The sequence below is a fragment of the Elgaria multicarinata genome, chromosome 6 (genome assembly GCF_023053635.1).
Source record: "Elgaria multicarinata webbii isolate HBS135686 ecotype San Diego chromosome 6, rElgMul1.1.pri, whole genome shotgun sequence".
Lineage (NCBI taxonomy): Eukaryota > Metazoa > Chordata > Lepidosauria > Squamata > Anguidae > Elgaria > Elgaria multicarinata.
The window spans coordinates 42,045,168-42,069,364 of NC_086176.1; the positions used below are offsets into that span (position 1 = coordinate 42,045,168).

At 39.8% G+C, this 24,197-nt stretch overlaps 1 protein-coding gene across 2 annotated transcripts in view; it reads right to left on the reverse strand.

Moving 5' to 3' along the window:
- The window catches only part of UHRF2 (ubiquitin like with PHD and ring finger domains 2), a 62,090-nt gene extending 38,353 nt beyond the window's left edge, over nt 1-23,737 (reverse strand). Inside the window, exons 1-3 of one of the 2 annotated variants that reach the window (XM_063129275.1) lie at nt 23,363-23,737; nt 12,837-13,079; nt 3,845-4,107 (exon numbers count right to left, since the gene is read on the reverse strand). In XM_063129275.1, coding sequence (XP_062985345.1) covers nt 3,845-4,107; nt 12,837-13,079; nt 23,363-23,515 — 659 coding nt within the window. In that variant the 5' untranslated portion in view covers nt 23,516-23,737. The remainder of the gene's footprint in view (nt 1-3,844; nt 4,108-12,836; nt 13,080-23,362) is intronic. The other variant, XM_063129276.1, reaches the window with a different exon arrangement.
- Nucleotides 23,738-24,197: the final 460 nt, after the last annotated feature.

The window sequence follows — 24,197 nt, forward strand, 5'->3', positions numbered from 1 at the left end:
GGTTGACAGGTATTACCTTGAGGACCTTCTCTTCTGCTGCTCCCAGACCATGGAATGGCCTGCCAGAGATTCATCAACCTCACAACCTTATTGCATTAAAAAAAGCAATAAAGACTGATCTATCCAGTGAAATTTTAGAATGTTTTTAGGATGTCTTAATCATGTATGCTATGTTTTTAATCAGTTTTTAATGTGTTTTATATTCACTGTTGTTTCCCACCTCAATCCAAGTAGAGAGGCAAGTAAGAAATATATTATTATTATTATTATTATTATTATTATTATTATTATTATATATATATCAGAATTATGTCAGGCGAAGGCACAGTATTGTGCTGCTTCTTTGTCCAGGGATCCTGAAAGATTAGTGGTTGAAAGGGTGGTTTTGATTCATGTTTTGAACTCCTTAGAAGCCATTTTTTAAAAGAACACTTAAACTGATCCCTTCAAAATTAAATGCACAATATAGTTGAAAGCAGGAGCCAAAGTCAATCCTGATGTGTACCCATTTGCTCCTGGCACTGAAAAGGAACTGGAAAATGACAAAAAAAAATAAGAACAAGGGACTACCCATACTAAAACTAAGAAAGAAAATGGAAGCTCTCTATACACTGAAAAGCAGAATATTAAACTCGTTATGGAAGAGACCCCATAGCGAATATTCCTGGAGCTGCTATTAACATGGCAGTCAGAAGAAAACGGAGTATGAAGGTGCTCAAACCATATCTCAAGGCATACACAGATGGTAAGAAAACCTCTCAAGAACTCCTTGGCTAGAGCTCTAGAACATTCCCCAGGTTGACAGGTATACAACTCATATGAAGAAGACACTTATATAACAAAGGATCCTTAAGTGCAGAAATTGCAAGAAAAAAATGGTGTGAAACAGCATAGCGTTTTTAAAAAGTAAGTGAACTGGAAAAATAGAGGAAATGGGAACAATTGATTACTTCTGCTAAGTGTATAAAAGCAGTCAAGTCAGACTCTGAAAAGGCTCAGATAATACTGCAATGTCAAATTGTCATTTGAATTTTGTTTATATATGGTAGGATTTCAAATTTTTAGTTCAGTTCTGCTGTCTGGGCATGTACGGGAATGCAATAGGGCAGGCTACGTGCTTAATCTTCTCTATTCTAAGCTGTGGACAGGCATAGAATCTGTGTGTGTGATTGTGCAGAGACCATCCAGAAGAACATAAGAGCTCCTTCAGTTCATGAAAGGTACAGAGACTGGAGACTCCTAATGGAGGAAGGTGATTTTTACCAATTCTCCCTTTCCCTTACAACCTCCAACACCACCTTTCATGCTGTTCCAGAAGATCCGCCAAGCAGCCAAAGCAGCTTTGCAGATGGCATGAGGTGCTGCAGGGGAAAGGAGGAATCAATGAGAACTGCCACCTCCTTCCTTCAGCAGGAACAACCTCTGAGTTCTATACATGGGAACTCTGGATCCAATCCATTAGCACTGTTGACCTTCCAGATGTTATTCTACTACAACTCCAATCATCCCTGAGCACTGACCATGCTGGCTGGAACAGATGGAAGATGGAATCCAAAAACACATCTGGGAGTCACAGAATCCCCATTCCTACATTACCATTTCAACCAGTTTTAGGTTTTAATTCCAACAATTCTAAAAATTGTAATGTCTGAATCTAACATTTTATGGAATCACAATGTGAATACACAATTCAAACAAAATTAACTAATCTGTGGCAATGGGTTATACACTAATGACGCAATTTAAAAATAGCTGCCTTAGGCATGTCTCGAAGGATAACATATGCCAATGGGAATTCTAACTTTTTTTCCTTTGACATGCAGACTGCCATGCTATTGTTACAAATAGCTTTCCATTTATTCATTCCCCAACAGCTTTTCAAACTCTTCTTGGTTCACCATGTGACAAGGTGAATTGCTGTTCAATAACAACGTTCAAAATCATTTTGGGCAGACAAAACTAGTTGGTTCTTTGGATCATAGCCTATTTTTTTAACCTGGTAAAAACAACCTGCCAGTAAATACTGCACAAATACTGGATGTATACAAGAAATCCATACCCAACAATTCTATGCAGTCTGTTCCTGAGGTCCTATGGTCTTCATGATTGCAAACCCGAGCTAGAGGCAGTACCTAAATGACTGTCCAGGAAATATAACCTTTGGTTGTCAAAAGTACTGAGCATTTTCAGAGCAACCTTATATACTCAGAAGTAAACACAAATGGGACTTACTGCTAAGCAAGCATGCGTACAATGGTACGCCTTAATTTTCGATTGAGTGAACTTGTTTAGAAACCCTCAAACATGAACATAGAAAGCTAATCAGAAATCCATTAATTTCAAAGTTATCCCCCTAGTCTCTAAGAAGATATAATTATATAATGCTGGAAAAGCAAGGATTTTAATATATACTTCTAGGTAGTATAAAAGCTTCATTTAGTTAGAAACCAGTTTTTTTAAAAAAAAATATATATAGACATGTTTGGTCAGGAAGCACATGAATTTCAAGCAAGAAACATAATTTAAATTAGTCTTTTTGTAGTTATTTAATCACCTTGACTTAAAATCAATCCACCATGACTTCAGCTGGACATATTCTTCCCTTCAAACATTGATCTTTTCTTCCTATAAATCTAATACATTTTACAACTTGCACTGCCTAGGAATCCACAGCAATCATAAAACGGACCAGACTGCCAGACAAGTAGAGAAAAGAAAAAGACACCTACAGTGAAATCCTAGGGCTGCTTACTCTGAAGAAAGTACCACTGTATTCAGTGGGGCTTTCTGCCAGGTAAGTGTGTATCAGATTACAGCCTTAAAATCTGAACAATATATAATTTTATCAGATACTTTTATAAGGGGTTTGCACTTAATATCTGAAAATATCTGACCAGACCAGGCATTGCAGAAGTTTCTTAACCAGGTTAAGAAAGTAGCATCTGAACAGGCCCTTTGTCCCCACAAAGGGTCTATTCAGTTGCGACTTCCTTAACAGGGTAAAGGCGCAATCCTATGCCTGTTTAGACCAAAAGAAGCACTACAACTCCTAAACAGGCATAGGATTGCACCTTAAGAAAGATGAACTAGACACAATTTCATATGTATCTTGCCAAACCCTCTTACCACACACAGAAACTAACTTCCAATTTAGTGAAATACTAAGTTTATCCGAGAACTACCCTAAACCCAGTATCAGTTACCAGATTAAAAGCTACCTATTATATGTTAAATCATCCAAAAATCACGTTTTTGGGCATTTATACTTGAGAGTAAATATAAACATTCAAAAATGTGATTTCACAGGGTAATCTAAATAATCTATCAGTATTAAGTTAACTGGAAAAAAACTGCTAGTGGTTTCATATTTTAATGACCATTTCCCCAATCATTTAAGGTTGCAATCCTATGCATATTTAGACAGAAAAAAGTCTTACAAGAACTCCTACCCACTGCAACATTAACCCTGCTTCCTTGAAACCTAGGCTTCAAAATTCAATAAGTAAACAGTTACAGTGAACTTATATGTCTCTCAAACATATCTACTACAACAAAAATAATACTGCTAGACTACTTTATGGTTTCACATCCTGTGAAGGACTCATTTTCTGAAAGGAAAGAACTAAAGAAAATATTTAATCCAAGCTCCCAAAAGAAATCTTGACACTCCCAGGAAATGAATTGTATCAAACGGAAATGTTTTATGACTTTTAAAATGCTGTTCCCTTTAAAATTGAAATGTGAACTTGTTTTCTTAAGGATCCCAATTACTTGTGAAAATGCTTAGCTTATACCAACCATATAACTCACATGGTGTCCTCATAATAATATCAGCAGCACTTACTCATCATACTTGATACGATAAATAATATCTTCATCAGAGTCCATATAATCTGAATAAGATGTGGAAGGTGCATTGTCCAAATTATTTGTATTTTCTCTAGAGTGATCTTGGCTTAAGTTCCCATTAGTCCTTTTGTAATTAGTGCCGCTCTTTCCTTGAGCTTTTCCATTTTTATGTCCTTTTGTTGCGCGTGTCACATTTTCTATATGAGCTTCAAACCAGGATCCAATAGTGACATCTCGGGCATCCACCAATTCATTAATCTAAAAATAAATTTGACATTTAGTGATTGTTATGCTGAAAAAATAAACAACTAACTTAATAATGTGGATATTCTGAGCCATTTGTATTCTCAGTTAAACAACTGTATTAAAATAAAACTAGATAGGTACTTTCTACTTTCACATTCTTAAAAATAATCACATTACCGTTCACATGTTCACAATCACCAAGCTTTCTGATAGCTTTTGGGTTTCTCCTGATTTTAGCTTGTAGAGTTTCAAGTATTCACTATTTCCTTCATGATCATATTTTCCCTACACATGCTTCCTTCTCCTCACAACCCTTAAACCCTTTAGCTCGGAAAACTGCTCATTCCCTTTCCACTTACGTCTTTCAAGACAAACATTTTTGCATATGATCTCTCTAAGGGAACAGTACATAATCTAGCCTTTCCAAAGTATCACTTTTTACACAGTAAATGCAGTTACCCTTTTGTTACATAGAATCCCGATGTCTTACCCCTAGGAAGTACTTCCCGAGAGTGGTATTCACATCATCCTAGTACTCAAATTGTGCCACCTAGAAATGTTCTCCACCCCATCCAAACTAGCACTAATACCGCAACCAAGATCACTAACACCGGAAGCCCCTTTAAAAACAAAAAAGTACATTTTAAAGCTATCACCATTCCTTTTGGCTTCACAGCAACCCCCATCATTTTGTGAACTTTTCACTTCTTCATCTTTTCACTTAAGGAACAGCTGAGTGCTTCCCAAAAGCACACATCTCTTACTTAATAAAAAAAAAGATGCATTTTATACTCTCAGGAGACATCTCTAAATGTCAATGGTGACCAGTCCACACTTATTTATTTACTATGAACAACATCCAATGTTGCACAAGCAGACTTCTGTTCAAACAATGGGACTGACTCTTCTTCTCCTCTCCCTGTACATTCTCACCCCAAATATGTTCCAGGGCAGTCCCCACCCCACCTCTGGAGCAGATTTGGGAGGTGCACAGGGACTGCAGGCAGGAGGGGGAATTCATTCTGCCAGTACTGTCTATTCTGCTGGCATATGGGCACAGTAGGATTCCACCCTATATTTATGAAACATTAACAATGCCACTGTTCTCTGGGAGTACAACGCTTACAGCAAAAATTCTAAAATAAATTTAAAAACATAGTATCATAACACAACAATTTGGAGCAGGGTGGATAAAAATCAATGATTTTTTAAAATTTAAATTGGATTTTTTTTTAGTAAAATGTTTTTTGAGGAAAAATCTATCTAAAGATAGTTTTCTATTTAAGATACATTATAGTCCAAATGTTATTCATCATGAAATAAGGATTAGTTTTTAATTATGTAGCATGAGGCTATTTAAATTTTTTGGTAAATGAATTCCATTAATCCATTCACAATGTCATGCTCTTCCAGAGGTTTCTGTAAGATTATTTTTCTCCTGCCAATAAAGTACAGCAGAAAAGTTGTCCACATATGAATAATTAATCTATTAAACTGGAGATATTTCACCTCACAATAATTTCATAATTATTTATCTATGATGTGTTTCTAATAGTATAACCAAATCAGTATTTTTGAGACGTAACTGTAAAACTAATCTGAAAAGTTGCTGTTCTAAAAATGAAACCTTCATCTAGTTGTAAATATTAAGATTATGCCAGCAAGAATGAGTCTTTGGTAACTCTGTTGTGTAAAATATAGCGTAGAAGAGTGCACTTTTTTTGGGGGGGGGGGAGTCACATGATTAGATTGAGTCTTTCTGAGTAGTGATTTAAATCAAATCCAACCTGATTTGGAGTAATAAAAAATTCAATATACAATTTCTGGGGAGAATAAAAGCAGATAACAAATATAAAGCATTTAAGTGGACTTATATATATACCTATATGTTCATTTATACACAATCAGCCTATTTCCATAGTTAAGTAGTTTGATAACAAAACACAAAATGGAACACTATTTTTTATAAATTCTAGTGTGTCCTAAACCAATACAATTATCACCAGGTCTTCAACCTATTCTGAAATAAATTTTACTTCATACAAATTAGCTTACTTAATATTCTTCCAAAGTCATTCCTCTGTCTGAATAAAGGAAAGGAAAGGAACCTCTTGTGCAAGTACTGAGTCATTACTGACTCTTGGAGGCACGCCAGCTTTTGCTGACTTTTTCTTGGCAGGCCTTATAGCGGGATGGTTTGCCGTTGCCTTCCCCGGCTGTTATTACCTTTCCCCCAGCTAACTGGGTACTCATTTTACCAACCTCGGGAGGATGGAAGGCTGAGTCAACCTGACCGGCTGCCTGAAACCAGCTTTTATCAGCTTAGGCTGATATACCAACTGCGCCCTTATCTGGACAGTGATAGCCTAGCTACAGTTATCCATGGTCTGATAACCTCTCGTTTGGATTACTGCAATGCGTTATACGTGGGGCTGCCTTTGAAAACGGTCCGGAAGCTTCAGCTGGTACAAAACAGGGCAGCCCGTTTACTAACAGGGACTGGCTGGCAAGATCACATTTCGCCAGTCCTTTTACAACTTCATTGGCTGCCGGTCCAGGTCCAGGCCCGATTCAAAGTGCTGGTATTGACATTTAAAGCCCTAAACGGTTTGGGGCCAGGTTATTTGAAGGAACGCCTCCTCCCATATGTACCCACCCGGACCTTAAGATCATCTACAGGGACCCTTCTCTGTGAGCCCCTGCCAAAGGAAGTGAGGCAGGTGGCTACTAGGAGGAGGGCTTTCTCCGCTGTGGCACCCCAGTTGTGGAATGAGCTCCCCAGAGAGGTCCGCCTGGCGCCTACACTGTACTCCTTTCATCGCCAGCTGAAGACCTTTTTATTCACTCAGTATTTTAACACTTAATTTTAACTTAAATTTAAATTATACTGTTTTAACTCTGTATTTTAACCTTATATCAATTTTGCTGTGTGGTTTTATCCTGGTTGTGCTTTTTATACTGTATTTTGTATTTGTGTTTTTAACCTGTTGGTTGTTTTATGATGGTTTTAATTTTTGTGAACCGCCCAGAGAGCTTCGGCTATTGGGCGGTATAAAAATGTAATAAATAAATAAATAATAAAATTCCGCTGGGATCGAACTCTGGCTGTGGGGAGAGTTTCAGCTGCAGAAACTGCTGCTTTACTGCTCTGCGCCACATGAGGCTCTTAGTCTGAATAAAACTATGTATATTTATTCTCTCTGTACTTGAAATACTGAAACATAGAAGTATCAACATGGCAGATTCCACCATGAAAAAAGGAAATTAACCTCTCATATTAAACTATTCTGGCATACTACAATAAACCATAGTTCTCGCTTTGTGACAGGCACGTTTCACCTACTAACACTCAACAGACACTTCACAATATATTTTGCAAACCTGGATTTTAAAAATGAGAATCAACTGGACTATAACTTTTAAAAATAATAATACTTTTTACGTAGGCATAAATGCAGATAACACATTCACTTGTAGACAAATTAAGAAACTGAAGAAGACATGTTCCTATCTAAAATTATAAATTGAGCACACTTAAACTTTACAGAAGTAAACACAAATTTAAAACCTTGGAGAGGGAAGAACAGGATTTAAAAATTGAGAAATGGCAGGCATGGGAAGAACTGTTCACACACGCACACGAACGCACACACAGACACAAACACACCTAGCAGTTTTGCTCTATAATTCCAATTTCAGAACGGTTCTCTTTTTTATTATTTTTAAAAACTGCAATAGGTTGCATACATTTGTGTGTAATGTATACTTAATCCCCCAGACAAACTTGTAAGTAGATACTTGTCTAGTCACCTCTGATAAGAAAGAACCTCCTGGCATTAGCTGAAGCAGCAAGGAATATCATTTATATAATCCACCACTCCATAGACTACTGATGAGAGCTTTGCTTCATTATCTATGGGGAACACAGGGAATTATGGTAATTTTGAGCATGAATGATTGTGTAACCCAGGAGTAAGCATAACACCCATAATCCCCAGCCTGCATGGCCAGTGGTCAGGAATTGTGAGAGTTGTAATTCAAAACATTCGGAGGGCACCAGGTTGCCAGTCTACCCTTGGCCTAAACCACTGCAGTTTGCTTTCACCCAGAAAAGACTAGAGAAGCAGAAAATTGATGGAAGGAGAGGCATGAAGAGAAAAATTCACACTGACTGGGGGACTGCGTACTGCTGGAAAGAAGGATCTTGACAGTCCAGGGGACTGTGGGCTATTGAGTCCAGCAGACACAGAGGGCATCAAGATTATGAAGGGATGAGAACTGAATTCATAAATTGATTTGAACTTACCAGAAAAATATTTTGCTGCATGTAGTTAAACTATATTTTGTCATTTATAGCCATATGCCCTCCTGTCCCTGCCATAAGACCAACAGTTCCATTTTGTATGCTTGTGTCTACCTTGTCCTTTGAAGCTTGTTTGCAGCTATTTCAGTGTCCAATTTCCTTAGCCACATTGTAGCACAGAAGAGAACGGGCAGAAGAGTGAGCCAGATGAAATGATCTCAAGGGCTGGATCTGGCTCACAAGCCACCCACTAGATCACAATGGATTAGATCGCAAAACTCAAATTATAGAATTAGATGGCACTATCTTGGCATAAGTAGAGTGAGAGTTATGACCTTAGGTGAGTTATTACACTGAACTCATGAGCCCTCGTAATAGGCTTCTAAGAACTGAACCATTAACAATGCCTGAATTCCAGCTGCAGCAGTATGTAGTTCAGTATCAGCAAATTTCTATGGTAACTGAATATTAAATGAGGCATAAGAAAAGGCTTCTACATTTTCAGCCAAATCAAACTAGCATACAGGCTCACTTCAAATACAGTCTACAAAATCATGTAAGAAAACTGGATTTGCATGCCTCTGAAATGGAATGAAAATAATATAATTATTATCAAAAATAATTTACAGTTCTAATATGAAAGAAAATATGCTGTACTACAAAGCAGCTTTTGTTATATTTTTCATTTCTTTCAGTGCTATGGTACTAAGAAAATAAAAATCTAAATATGTTTTGCTCCACATATATTAAGCATTTAAAGACATATAATGTCTTCCACAAATACCATCTAGTATTAAAACAGGGAAATATTAACAACGGACAAAATCTGAACCTGAACCAAGCATATGGTGCCCAGTGATTAGCTCTCTTTTTAAAATTGTTATTACAAATAGGGTTCTGCCCAATCCACCAGCAACGTTTTCAAAATTATTACAATAAGGGCACAATTCTATGAATGTTTAGAAAGGAAAAAATCTAAAACCTCCCAGCATTCCCCAGCCAGCCACATGCCGTCTGAACATGCATAGGATTGTGCCCTAAACCAAACACTATTTTAAAAACTGACAGGATGACATAGGAGTAATAAGTTTACCAAAGGAAAAAAAAGGTCACATGAATATTTCTTATACCAATATTAGATAAAGGATGACCATGTTAGGAATAATGAACTCCTCATTATTGTACTCTCTTGCAATTAAATAAAATTTGGCAATTTAATCATCACAGCCACATCCCTATCTTACCACAGAATATGCCTTCTAAAATGAGGTAGAGTGGTCCAACCCTCCATCCTGCAAGAAAACCCAAAGGCTGATGACTCCTTGCTACTTTTCTGTAATTATGTGTTATAATCTTACTGCACTCTATCAAAATGATTCCTGGACATAAGGAGATAAACTTAGATGAGAACATAATAGCCAGTCTTTTTACCAATGTCAAGTATTTGAGAAACATAATTTTGAATCAAGAGCTGCTTTCACAAACCCTGTTGATATCACAGAACTTTGTGTCAGTACTGTTGTTTATTTATTAGGAAGGCTATTCATTCCTACAAATTGCCTCAACTAAGGTAATCTTGGTTTGAATATCCTCAGTGTCATTTTGCATGCTGTTCTTCACCCATTATTTAAGATGCTTGTAACCTTTTCAATAATTGATCTTTATTACTTTCTAAACTCTCAAAACTTTTATCCCCAAACATCTCAACCCAGTATTACATCAGTAAATTCTTCAAACTTTCTACTTATTCTTGAGTCAAAGGATTTAGAATTTGTATCCATATTTTTTTAATTCAACTGGTACTATATCCATAAGTTCATCTAATGCTGGCTGTCATTTTAACTGATGTTTTCCTCCTAATTTGCCTTGTCTTTATGGTTATTCACACACGCTAAAGCTAGATTTCATTCTTTCTTTATAGATGAAAGAGCTAATTAACAATTCTCATCTTGAATTAGAAATTAATCGACTTATATTATTTATTTATTTAAAATTATTTTTAGGCTGCTTTTAAGAATAGCGCCCTCTCAAGACAATGTACAAGATAAAAACAATACAAAAGTTCCTCTATTGAAACCATTTTCACAATAATCAATATATTGCTTAATACATCCAATATTCAGTTTTAGGGTTGGTGTAGACATAATAATGCCATGGGTAAACAATTGGGAGAGAGTCAGAGGGCTTAGCATGCCCTCCCAGAGCATGAATTCCCAATGCAGGCCTAACTGTGATGCCCCATTAAGTTGCAAGCAACATAAACCAAAGTTAGAGCAAAGTGGTATACTTAAAACAGAGTCTGTTTTACTTATACCAATTGAAACAGACTCTGAAACCAGCATCAAAACACTAGTAAGCATAACTGCAGATAATGGTCATGTTCACACACAATGCTAAACCATGATCTGTTTTAACAATGATTTGTTGAACAAACCAATATGAGTCTCGCAGATTGGCAAAGAAACTGCAGCTTGTTTCATCCAATCTTGGTTTGTTTTCCCCCTGCCTCCTCTACCAGTACCTAGCTGATATCCTGAATGCCTTCACGGCATGGCCATACCATGTCATCAACTCCACAAGCCAAACAAACTTCTTTCCCATCTCTCGCTCCATGCATAATAGAAACTTGATCCCCAAATTTCTTAACCCTTTCCTACTATCCCAAAAGAAGTCCTTCGCCTTAAGCGTCTGCCAAAGGAAGCGAGGCGGATGGCTACCAGGAAGAGGGTCTTTGCTGCTGTGGCACCCCAGCTGTGGAATAAGCTCCTAGAGAGGTCACCTGGCACCTCTGTGACACTCCTTTTGTTGCCAGGTAAAGACCTTTTTTTATTTTCCTAGTATTTTAGCAACCTAGTCTTTTAGCTCTGTTGTTTTAAGGCTGTATTTTAAATCTCTGCATTACTGCAACGTTTAATTCTGGATGTGCTTTTATATTGTGATTTTAAGCTTCCATATTTTATGCTGTACCTTGTGGTTTTAATTTTTGTGAACTGGCCAGAGAGCTTTGGTTATTGGGCAGTATTGAAATGAAGTTAATAATTAATTAAGGGGTTTTCTTCCTAGCATGTCTCCTCCCTATAACCCAATGGGAAATCTATTAATATAACAGAGTAGATATTTGATGATGATGATGATATTATTTGTAACCAACGCTGGCCCTCAAGGTGGCTTTTCAAAATTAAAACATATACAGTTACAACCTATAAATAGAAATATAAAAAAGTTAAAAATATAATTTATTTGGTCAACAAGGCACAAAGTACCATGCCGTTATGAATGAGACCAAGCACCAGAGTTTAGGAGTGGGAAGAAAATCTTAAATATGAAGGGGAACGGGTCAGTATTGTTTGGTTTCTTTTTAGAGGTTTTGTTTAACCCTCTGTAGGTATATTAACAATCAGAGTGGCCTACTGAACTAAGTTGTGCTTTCACTGTGTAGGTCTCAATAGTTGTTAGTGAAGTAGCCAGAGATCCCTTAAAAATTTCCTCTCCTTACAAAGCTACTGTGAAGCTAGCTAAACTGGTTTAAGAGGAGAAGACTTATCAAGGAAGAGTTAGAAAGGAATAGACACCTAGGGAGTGGTTTCATTTTCTAGTACCTCCTGCCTTGCTCCTCTATAGCGAGGTGAGCAGCTGATGAAATAAACTAGGATGAAGCCAAAATTGGTTCAGACATAATGACAAATCATGGTTAATACAAACCAAGATTCGTAAGCCAACTTCAAGACATGGTTTCAAATCACACTTTGCTGGCCAAAAACAAACCATACTTAGTTCTTCTGGGAAGACGCAGACATACAAACAAACCACAATTCAGCTAAACAAACCATGGCTTAAGAGTTATGAGCAAATGCTGCCCTTTTTAGTACCACCATAAGAGATAACCATAATTAGGATGAAAGAGAAGAAATGCATGCTCCAGAAGAAAGGGGGTGGGGGTGAGGTAAAGCACCATCTCAGAACTTCCTTTTGTCTTCTTGTATAACTAAGGTTAAGCAACTGACAGCATTATGTCTATTTCAGTTTTTGGATAACATTAAGGGATGATGGAAAATGCAACCTGGATTCTTCCAAGTTCCCACCCATGGAAGGTGCCCCCACCTAATCCCTCCTCTTCACTCAATTCCTCATACCATAGGCCACCCCATTCAAGAGGGGCTCCAAACTTTTCAAGGGGTGCTGGGGGGAGCAGAGGACAGGAAAATCACCTTCTACTCATGTTTCTCTGGATTCAAGCCACCAGATTTAGAATATATTTTATTTGGGATTTTCTAAAACTGTTACAGTAAATCCACTTAGACATACATTCAGTAGACAAACTTCAAATTTTACTTTAAAATTTAATGTCACAATGGTCACGGGTGTAAATTTTTCATAAGCAAACTAAACTAGCACATATAACCCAAGATTACAAAAAAACAAAAACAAAAACAAATACCTTATATCGTCCAATGCCAGGATCAATAAGAAACGAGCGGGCTGATGTAGATGGCAGATTAGATGATCCACTGTTTGCTCCTTGTTTGACTTTGTTCTTACAGTTGGCAACTGTGCAGGGATTGGGCTTTCCATCTTTATTAGTCAATGGAGAAGTAGGAGCATCAGACTCTGAGCGTATCAAAAGCTGAACTATATCATTCAGTCCAACATTATAATCAAATAATGTATGTCCATCTTCAAGCTATCCAAAACAAAACCCAACAAAAAAGCAATCAGCATCTGTTGTTTCAATAGCCTGTATCTTTAAAACATAAAGAATTACACCAATACACCACTAAAGAATTTTCATACAAGCTAAATTAACTTATGTAGAATATTGCATTGAGAACAACTGCTACTAATGACAAATTACAATACAAATAATAATACCCATTTGGTATTTAAAAGAAGACTTTGAGGTCAGCTATGAAAAGCTGAAAAGCTACTCTGAACAAAAAGCTGTAATACATCAAGGTCTGTTATGTACATTTGCTTCTCCATCCATAACAAATGAAAGGAAGCATATCTAGCAATAAATGGTTATGGTAAAAATAAAGAGTTCTTCATTATACAGAGATTAATCTATGGCCAACTGACTCACTAATAATTGTGATACATCCGTCTGATCAGTTTTATCATTCTCTTTTCCTAATAGCATTTCATTTTTTAAATCTAAGGAAGAGTAGCAATTTTAGTGATAAACATGACAACTTGGATCTAGTGTGCCTTCCAGAAATGGAAGGGTTTCTTCTATTCACAGAAGGGATCCTGATTCACTAAAGCCCGCAAAGGAATAAGGGTGAGGGAGAAATTTTCACTGATTCCCCATTCCCCCTACAAAACCTCATTCCACCTCTTACACTCTTCCAAATTGTCCCCCAACCTCTAGAGCAGCTTTTCGGGGAACTTAGGAGAAAGGAAGAATTGGCAGAAATTGCCTCCCACCCCTTCATCCAATAGCAGCATCCCATGAGCAAAATTCTATTCACTGTAACTCCGGACAGAGCTTAGTTCACAAGGACTAAGTGTTTTCTTCCTATTTTATATCTTTTTTTATCCTGCACAGGTAAACACAGATTTAAAGAATAGTTCATTCCTATTCTTGATCTACCAACTTTGATCATCACAGTGTTTGGTTTTGGAGATTACATGTTTTTTTAGAAACAATGTGTTAACAGTATTCTATTCCCACACAAGGGTATAGGCTGGACCCAAGCCACTCCATGTTTGTATTTTTACTTCTCTTCTCTGAACTGCTCTTCTATGTTACATCACAATTTGAATAAGTCTGGATCCAAACCAATTTTTTTAAATGTGCAGAATTCATTTTATTTTTTTTATAGAGAATAATTCAATCATGTGAATTGCTTGCTAAACCATCAAATACTTGAAATCCAAATTTGACAGTTATTCCAATCCTTTCACCAGAATCACTTTCTTACTCAATATTAAAACCACAGAACCCAACAGGAGCCACTGAAAATCAAGCCCTACACTAAGTTCAGTTTCTGTAATGGAAGCCTGGAAACGCATAAAATGAAAACCATGAAGTCTTATGGCACATCTATTATGGCATAAGCCTTTGTGGACACTGTCTACTTCCTCAGATGCTTTGGACGAAGTCCCTCATCAAAGATCCTTGAGCGAATTTGGGAGAGAGTTCCTCTTATGTATCAGTAATTTGTTAAAAAATAGAAAGCAGAGTAGAAATAAAGTCAATTCTTGCAAGGGAGGGATGTGAATAGTGGTGGTCCACAAGGCTCTCTATTGGGGCTGTACTTTTTAACACTTGGGTTGGACTCTTGCTTAACTTTATACAAATTAACATGGGCTAGTTTAAGAACATGAGAAAAGCCATGCTGGATCAGACCAAAGGTTCATCTAGCCCAGCACTCTGTTCCCACACTGGCAAACCAGCTGTTGACCAAACACCCACAAGCAGAACACGGTGCAACAGCACCTTCCCACTCATGTTCCCCAGCACCTGGTGCATATAGGCTTACTGCCTCTGATACTGGGGGTAGCACATAGCCATCAGGACTAGTAGGCATTGATAGCTCTCTCCTCCAGGAATTTGTCCAACCCCCCCTTTTAAAGCTATCCAAATTGGTGGCCATCACCACATCTTGTGGTAGTGAATTCCAGAGTTTAACTATGCACTGTGTGAAGAAGTATGTGCAGTATGAATTAGGGGTGAGCAGTGAGATGGCCAGGTTAGCTGAAAACACCAATTTATTTAGGGTTGCTAAAACAAAAAGTGATTCAGAAGAGCTCCAACATTACCTTTCCAAACTGGAACTATGGACATTAAAATGGCAAATTCAGTTCAGTGTAAGCAAATGTAAAGTGATGCACATTGGAGCAAAATACTCTAACTTCATGTATACACTGATAGGATCAGTGATGTATACGTTGATGGGATACTCTGCTGGGCAGAGATTGACCAAGAAAATTGGGGGGAGGGGGAGAAAAAAGTTGTGGCTCCATGAAAATGTCAATCCAGAGCAATTTAGAGAAAACACAAGAGGAGACATGATAGAAGTGTACAAAATGATACATGATGTCAAGAAAGTGGATAGGGAGACACTTTTCTCCCACTCTCCTGAAGGTAGAACCTGGGATCATCCCAAAAAGCTGATTCGTGGGAGATTTAGGACAGACAAAAAAAAGCACTTCTTTACATACCACATAGTTGAACTATGGAATTCGCTACCACAAGATGCAGTGATGTTCACCAACATGGAAGCTTTTAAAGGAGAATTAGATGGATTCACGGAGTCGAAGACTGTCAATGTCTAATAATAATGATGGTTATATAGTATTGCCAGTATACCTCTGTATACCAGTTGCTGGCGAACACATACATGAGGGTGCTATTGTACTCATGGCCTACTTGTACTCATGTCCTACTTCTTGTAGGCTAGTTGGTTTCAGTGGCTGGGTTTGGTCTTTTTCCCACTTGTGCCAGCTTCGCACCCACCAATTCCCTGATTACCCATGTCACGTCCAAACCCAGCAAGGTATGCAGTGTAGGTGGGTTAGAAACCAGCCCATAACCGCTACAGCAAGCCATGGTTTGCAGGGTGGTTTGGAACCAACCACACTGCACATCTTGCCGGGTTCAGATAATACAGCAAGCTGCATCATGGCAAGGGTAATTAGGGAAATGGTGTGTGTGCAAGCAGCATGTGCGGAGCAGGGAAATGAAGCCACCATGGCTTCTTTTCACCACTGATTGTCCTAATCCGGTCAGTGTGAACTGAATGCTGGACTAGATAGACCTTTGGTCTGATTCAGCATGGCTCTCATGTTCTTATGACAGTTTTTAACAAGTGTCTTCTTTGTCTGCAAATGTTTATGCCATAATAGATTTGTTGGTTTTTAAGATGCCACAAGACTCATTTCTTTTTACTGATCATGCTAACACAAAGATAAAGCGCATTGCAAGTGTTAATCAGTTGGATCCAGACTCTCTCACACTGAGGTTAGACCTATTAAAATCAATTGCACAAGTTAGTTGTGATTAACTAAATACCCATTGCTTTCAATGTGTTTTTTCAAAGTATGACTAAGTTTGAAGCAATCCCTTGTTGCATGTGCTTACTGCAAGCTATAACATATTAATTTAATGTATGATCGCCCCATTTCACCTTTTTCAATTATGAAGTAAGTTTTTTTTTCTGTTTGTAATTATTGCCTATGGTTGCTGTGGTTGTTTTTAACTTAATTTTGGAGACAGGGTGGATAAAAAAATGATTTTTTAAAAACAAAAAATAGCTTTTGATTTAAATTGGATTTTTTGATTTAAATTGGATTTTTTTTAATAAAATGTTTTTTGAGGAAAAATCTATCTAAAGATAGTTTTCTATTTAAGATACATTATAGTCCAAAAGTTATTCATCATGAAATAAGGATTAGTTTTTAATTATGTAGCATGAGGCTGTTTAAATTTTTTGGTAAATGAATTCCATTAATCCATTCACAATGTCATGCTCTTCCAGAGGTTTCTGTAAGATTATTTTTCTCCTGCCAATAAAGTACAGCAGAGAAGTTGTCCAAATCTAAATGGTTAACCTATTAAACTGGAGATACTTTACCTCGCAATAATTTCATAATCATTTATCTATGATGTGTTTCTAATAGTATAACCAAATCAGTATTTTTGTGATATAACTGTAAAACTAATCTGAAAAGTTGCTATTCTAAAAATGAAACCTTCATCTAGTTGTAAATATTAAGATTATACCAGCAAGAATGAGTCTTTGATAACTCTGAGCTGTAAAATATAGCGTGGAAGAGTGCACTTGGAGGGGGGGGTAGTCACATGATTAAATCGAGTCTTTCTGAGTAGTGATTTAAATCGTTATTTAAATCATGATTTAAATCAAATTGATTTAAATCAAATCCACCCTGCTTGGAGATTTATATAAAACTCTTACAATATCTCCAGGAAGGGTCAAAAAATAAGAATGGCAATGTAACCATACATATTTAGCCTTTTTTTTTATGTCCATCAAAAAACAAAGGCTCGATGGCTTCCTTTTCTACTAAGAAGAAGCTATGTGAAAGCTGGATACCACTAGAAAGAATTCTGTACTTCTGCCTCTCCCCACCATACTCTGTTGCAGAGCTTAGTCTTTCCTGTAATATTAGATATAACAGCAGCAGACTATACACCTCCAGCATAAGGGGTTCTACACAGATGTGTATTCTGTATAAGAGAGAGAGAGAGAGAGAGAGAGACCTGATCCTATAGTATATTAAATATTTACCTCTAACAATAAAATAATAATGATCACATGTCTACCTGGCTTCCCTATTTCCACTGCAGGGCAACTAATGTGGTGGTTCGGGCTTCATGGGGGAATTAAGACTTTCCTTAAACAAAAGGAAAGGAGAATGGAATGCATTAATCCTACCAACTTCATAACAAAAGGGCAGGGGGATAGTCTTAGGGACAAATATATCTTAAAAAATAAAGCCACAATGGTAGTTGTGAACATTTATACTTTATTGTAGACACCGTAATGAAAGAAAAAAGACACCTGCTAAATGGCAAATACCAGTAGACTTGGTAGTTATCTGTATTTCAAAAGTTACAGCACCAAATTTATAGGCATCAGCTCACTATAACACAAACCTTTATTAGATACAAAACTCTTTTTTACCATTCTTGTAACTTTAAATTAAGAGTGTATATATGTGGTCTGTGGGTCACAACCCTGTCTAGTGCCCCCGCAAAGACTGCAGCCTTCTCAGTCACTGAAAAACACACAACAGCAGTGTCCCCACAAAAAGGGAGCAGGGGAAACTGGCTCAGTTCCTTCCACAAATGTTCTACAAAGGCAGCTTCTATGGCAGGAACCACAGAGCCCACAGAGTGTCTCCCAGATAGTGTCATAGAAGGCAGTCTGTGAGAGTGTGCATGTATGTGTCCCCCAGGAGACATACAATGCAGCCCTCAAGGGCAAGAAGTGTTGTGTACCCCAGCTTTAGAGGTGTTTGTACCACAGGATGTAGTCATGGCCACCAATTTGGATGGCTTTAGAAGGGGGTTGGATAAATTCCTGGAGGCGAAGGCTATCAATGGCTATCAGTACTAACAAATCTCACGCTACTTCTTTTTCTGCATTAAGGATCATGAGACTAAACAACTGTACAACGTAGTAGCATACAGAGATCTTGCTATACTAAAAGCAATTAGTTTGCTCTAGTATTAAATCTGCATTATCAAGATATGCACTGTGCCCTTTAAGATTAGTACTACCATCAATCTTTGCTAAACAGTTCTATACAAAGGCTTGGATGTCAATGGGCCTATTCAGACAACACACTAAGCCATGGTTAGGCTGCTTAGTAAATGCTTAGTGAGTATGTTTAAACCGTTGTTATGCAGCCATCATGGTTAGGAATGGTTCACATGACACGCTAAGCCACAATGTTTAGCTTAAAATGCTTAACCTTTGTGGTTTACGTGACATCTGAACAAGGTCAAAGTAACATGCTTCTTTCTAAGACAGAAATTCAAACCACTCAAAACTGAGAACTTCCACTGATATAGTTAATGTGACCACAACCTACATACAGATGTTTCACACATTACAAAGCAGTATTTACTAGGGATGAGAATCCATTTCAGCCAAAGCCTGAGCCAAATCAGGCCCCTTCAGACTCTTTCTGGTGCTTCCCGAGATAAAGCAGCCTTCCTTCAGAAGTGACTTGAACTGAAACTAGACCCTGCACGAAGCTTTCTTTCTCATAAACATGTGCACACACACTCATTTCATTCATTTTTTACATTTTAAGTTTACAAACAACCACCTTTCTACATGGTTTGCATATCACTGGCAACAAAATCATGCCATACCAGCACCCAATCCATGTAGTCCATGTAAAAAGCTTGCCAAATGGATTATCCTCAAAGTACCTCAGACCCATTAGCCCATCCAGGTTAAAAAAGCACACCTACACTTCTCTTATACCAGCTTTCCCTAATGCAGTGCCTTCTGGATGTTTTGGACTACAACTCCCATTAGCTCATCAGCATAGCACTGGTCAGGAATGATGGGACTTACAGTCCAAAACATCTAGAGGACACTGTTAAAGATGGCTGTGTTTATACTTTTCATTCCCAACTGAAATGAGGACTAAATAAACAAATATTCAAAGTGCTGGTCTTAACCTTTAAAGCTTTTAATGCTTGGGACCAGGTAACCTGAAGGTTACCCATATAATCCTGCTTGTGTGACAAGATGTACCTTGGGGGTTCTTCTTGAGTGCCCGCCATTAAGACAGTGAGGTTGGTGTGCACTAGAGAAAGGGCCTTCTTGATAGTAGCCCCAAGACTTTGGAACTCCCTTCCAATAGACTTATTCCCCTTCTACTCTTGCATTTAGGCACTCCTTGAAGGACTTTGTCTTCCAAACTGCCTTTGATTGATACAATAGCTTATGTCAGCAGAGCAACTTCACAAGTAATTCTGGACATCTGTTCTGATGTTATCACCTTCAAAATGCATCTTGTTTTATCACTTTGGGGGGTGGGGAGGAGAACATAGCCCTGAAAACCTTCTTTAAAATACTTGAAATAAAGACAGGATTTGCTCACTTTCATCCATTGTTACCCTGACATCACCCTTCCTTGTTATTTTCTCCTTTAGCAGGGCTCAAGTTCAGATTGTAAACTCTTTGGGGCAGGGAGTTGTTTCTTTTTTGCAGTGCTGGAATCCCAGTTATTCTGTCATCAAGCATTGTGCTACATTATAGCCCCCTGCCCTCCATGTGTCCAGATGTTAACTTATCCAGACATTAATGTCTCTGGGCACTTAGAGTACATGAATCCCCTTCAGATATAGAATATCTGAAGCCCACTCCAACTTTACACTGAGAAGTCAAGAGATGATATTTTCTTTCCCCAAATAACATGTGAACCCTGTAAAGATGAGGCCTTTCGCATCACCTATCTAGCATGCAGAAGATGTGGATGCAGAAGATGTGGAGGAATACCTACAAGTTTATCCTCAACTGAAGCATAACAGAAAAAAACCTCTCTTACCTAGCAATATGTGAGTATGATTGTGCAGATGAAAGCTCTGTACTAGTAAAAACTTAAGAATGCCTAGAACCATGCAAGAGGAGGACACATCCCATCCTATTAGAAGTGGAGGGTGGGGAGGAAGACAAAACAATTCATAATAAAGAGTAATACACCTGCCCTTCATTGGAGCAGTTCAACTTTCCCTAGTAATGTAGAAGGAGGTAGTATACATAAAGAGAAAAACATGCAGCCTCATCGTAGTGGAAGGACAGGCCCAGATTTTCCTATCATGATTCATGACTAATCAGGAACAGCTCAGAAGTAAAAATGGCATTACTGACTTGGAGAATACAGTGGACAGTCATCAGACCCTAAATGTTTTGTGGAACATTGGGGAAGCCATGTTTCTATTCCCAACAGTTCTGGAAGAAGCATAGAAATCCCTTTACTATGAGTCATTGATGTTTGGGCAGAGGATGGGAAGAAGCACCTTCAAGTTAAGTGAGAGAAAGGCTCACCTTTCTATCAGGCAGGCCCAATCAACTTGCAATGGAAGCACCAAGCTGTCACACCACACCTGTGTAGAAGCATATGCAAACTGATGGAGTGAAGTTCTTTCACTACACAAGAGTGCTCTCTTAGAGTATATCCTGGGCAGAGGAACAAAAACTTTCCCTCACCTTGAAAATCCCCCTCCATTCAACATATCCGCTTCAAACCACAGATCAGCATCAGAATAAACCTATTTGCATTAGTCATTTACTGTGATTTTGTATAACACTGTTCTAATATTTAAATCCAGCTGTGGCACCCTATCATATTAGCAGGAATGCTGACTGAACAAACAAGTAATTATTTATTTATTTATTAGATTTGTACCCCAACTTTCTGCCAGAAAAAATGGCACTCAAGGCAGCTTACAAATGCATTAAAACACAATATAATAAAAATAGCATCCAACCCAAAAGGCCCGGCAGTTCAACAGTCTGTGAGCTACCACCAAGGCCCTCTCTTGCATCACCACCAAATGTGTCACTCAGGGGGGTGGTAGCAAATGAAGGACCTCTCCTAAATATTTTAATACTAGGACAGGATCATATGGGAGAAGGTGGTCTTTCAGGTATGAAGTCCCAAGTTCCAATTTTGGACTTTTACACTATCAGTTTCTGAAAAGTCATGCAATACAGGATCCCCCCAAATAAGATTTTGCAATGCCACCTGAATTATAGTACCTGTCATTACCTCAGCAGTGTTCTACCACTACATGCTTTTTGACTACTAGTATCAAAATTAATTGGTGCTATTCTCAGTTTGACTAGGGACATTTCATCCAAGAGCTTCTAGGAACAAACAAGAAATGTTTTCAGCAGTTCCTCTTAGCTTGCAAGAACAAAACTGCAGAGGTGTTTTGCACAGCAGCAATACTACTACCTTAGAGCACACATCATAGCCTACTGTATTCCACAGGTGTTATGTGCATTGGCTTAAAGGTCTCAGGTGCACTGAATGAGCCACAAAAAGCCTTGCATGGGTATGTCTCAAGTGCTGGACAGGAAAGGTGTTTGAGCGACCAGCCATGCAAAGCATTTTGAGACCTGCCTAATTATCAGCAACATTTTCTACAACAGCCTTGATTCCTTTCATTAAGAGGTATTCAAGGAGTTCCTACAATATATATTCACAAATATCTGTTTGGATTCTTCTGCTGCATTTTATGCAGCACTCTTTGCATACTTGGTCTCATCCTCAGTCGTTCATGGTCCATTAGAAGACTGGCCATAACATGTTCCAAGACAGAGAGGCATATTTACATCCTACGTTATTCATAGACTGATTGAAGGGATTTATATGCTGCTTACCATATTAAACAAATACTTTCCAGAGCTTATAACCCACCAAATCCTAGTGATTTATGCATGTATGGCAACATGTATGGTTAGACCTAGCCACCAATAGCCAGAAAATGGTGGCTGAAAAGGCACAATGACTGAGCCACGTGTTGGAGGTGTAAGGCAATGAAGCAGGAATCTGGAAGGGGGTTGAATCACCTCCACTCTGCAGCCTGCTGTGCACCCTTAACAATTGCCCGGAAAATTGGGGGCATGAGGGGCTGCAGCGGGAGGAACTCCAGATTTCCCCACTCCATCCTTTAACAAGAACCAGCTTGCATTAACATCCATACATGTTTAGACAGCTCGAAGGACTCACACACCTTCTCAATGCCATTTGGGGAAACCCACTTAGTGAAGAATGGTGTGTGTATGAGTGAGTGACGCTAAAGCTCGTTAGTGGTCGAGAGATTGCACCCAGGTACGATTTCGAGAAAGGCTGACCTTTCGACCAGTACAAGCCAGTGGTCCTCCACACCAGGAGGATGGAGTAGAAAGAAGAGGAAGTGGCGAGAAAAAAACGGGACCAAAACGAAAATAAGGGGAACTTTCCAGGACCAGCTGCCACTTCCTCGGGCAGGCAGCTGAGGGGAGCGGAGAAAGTACCAAAAGTTTCTGGAGACCGTTGAACCACCGGAAGTAGCGCGAGGCACCAGAGAAGCAGCCCGCGCAACCTGCCTCATCTGTTCCCTTTCCCCACCCTGAGGCTGGCGGTGGCGGCGGAGGTGGCGTCCGGCGCCCGCCTCCCCCACGCGGCGATTCCCCGGCCCAGCCAGCCGCAGGCGAGAGACGGAGGCGCCCGGGCAGAGCGAGCCACGGCATTGGAAACGGAGCGTGGGGGAGGGGCGGGACGAAACGGCCGCCGCTCCCCGCCATCCCTTCCCCTCCCTTGGCACAAAGACTTCCTCGGGCGGCTTCCTTTCTTCCTTCCCCTCCGGCGAGGAAGGAAGTCAACAAAAGCCTAGGGAACGGACAGGGCGAGCGCCACCAGCGAACGGGTTTCGAGCGGGCAACGCGCCCCGAGAACCTGGGGAGGGGGCGAGTGTCACGGCCGCCTCACCTGCTTGCCCCGGTAGAAAAGGCGCTGCCGGTCGGGGCTCACGCGAAAGCTCTCCTGGATCTTCTCGCGCAGGCTCTCGATCTTGGTGAGGCGGCTGAGGTCGTCGATGGTCTGGGTCTGCGCGCCGTCGATGGTACGGACCTGGATCCACATGGCGCACTCCCAGCTCCCGGAGGAGGGAATGGGGAGGAGAAAGGCGATTCCCGCCTCTGGGTTTTGCAGCTCGCCCAGGCGGTGTAGGAAAGGCAAAGGGGAGGGACAGCAGGGCAGGGAAATCCCCTTCCTTAATCCCGAGGACCACCGCGGGTCTCTTCAACTGCCGGCCGGCCTTCCTCCCTGCCCCGCCAGCCGCCTCGGTCCCTCCTCCACCCGAACGCCCTCCCACCCCGCTCCCACGACACACCCGGCTGGATGGAGCAAGCTCCAAATGGCGGCAGCGTCTGTCAGCGCTCAGCGCGGGGAACTGCCCGGCGAGGCTGAGCTAACGGGCGCCGGCGGGAGCCATGTCCTAACCCCGAGGACTGTTTACCAAGCCGCCGCGGCTCTCACATGGAGGTCACGGCGCCAACGCTGCTCTCGCGAGACAAGCGCCGACCACCACAACCGCCGCGCTTCCACACATCCCCACCCCCCTCGCTACGACCTTAAAGCGATAGCGACAGCGAGCGGAGCCGGGAGGGGGGAGGAGGAGGGGCGGGCAAGAGACCCGCGGAGGCGAGCCTTGACGTGCTCGGGCCGTGTTCGCGCCTCTCCGAGCGCTCGGCAGCCAGGGCCACGCCCCTTCCGCGCTAGCTGGAGGCGCCAGATCTGAGGCGCGTTGTGATTTAGAGCGGCT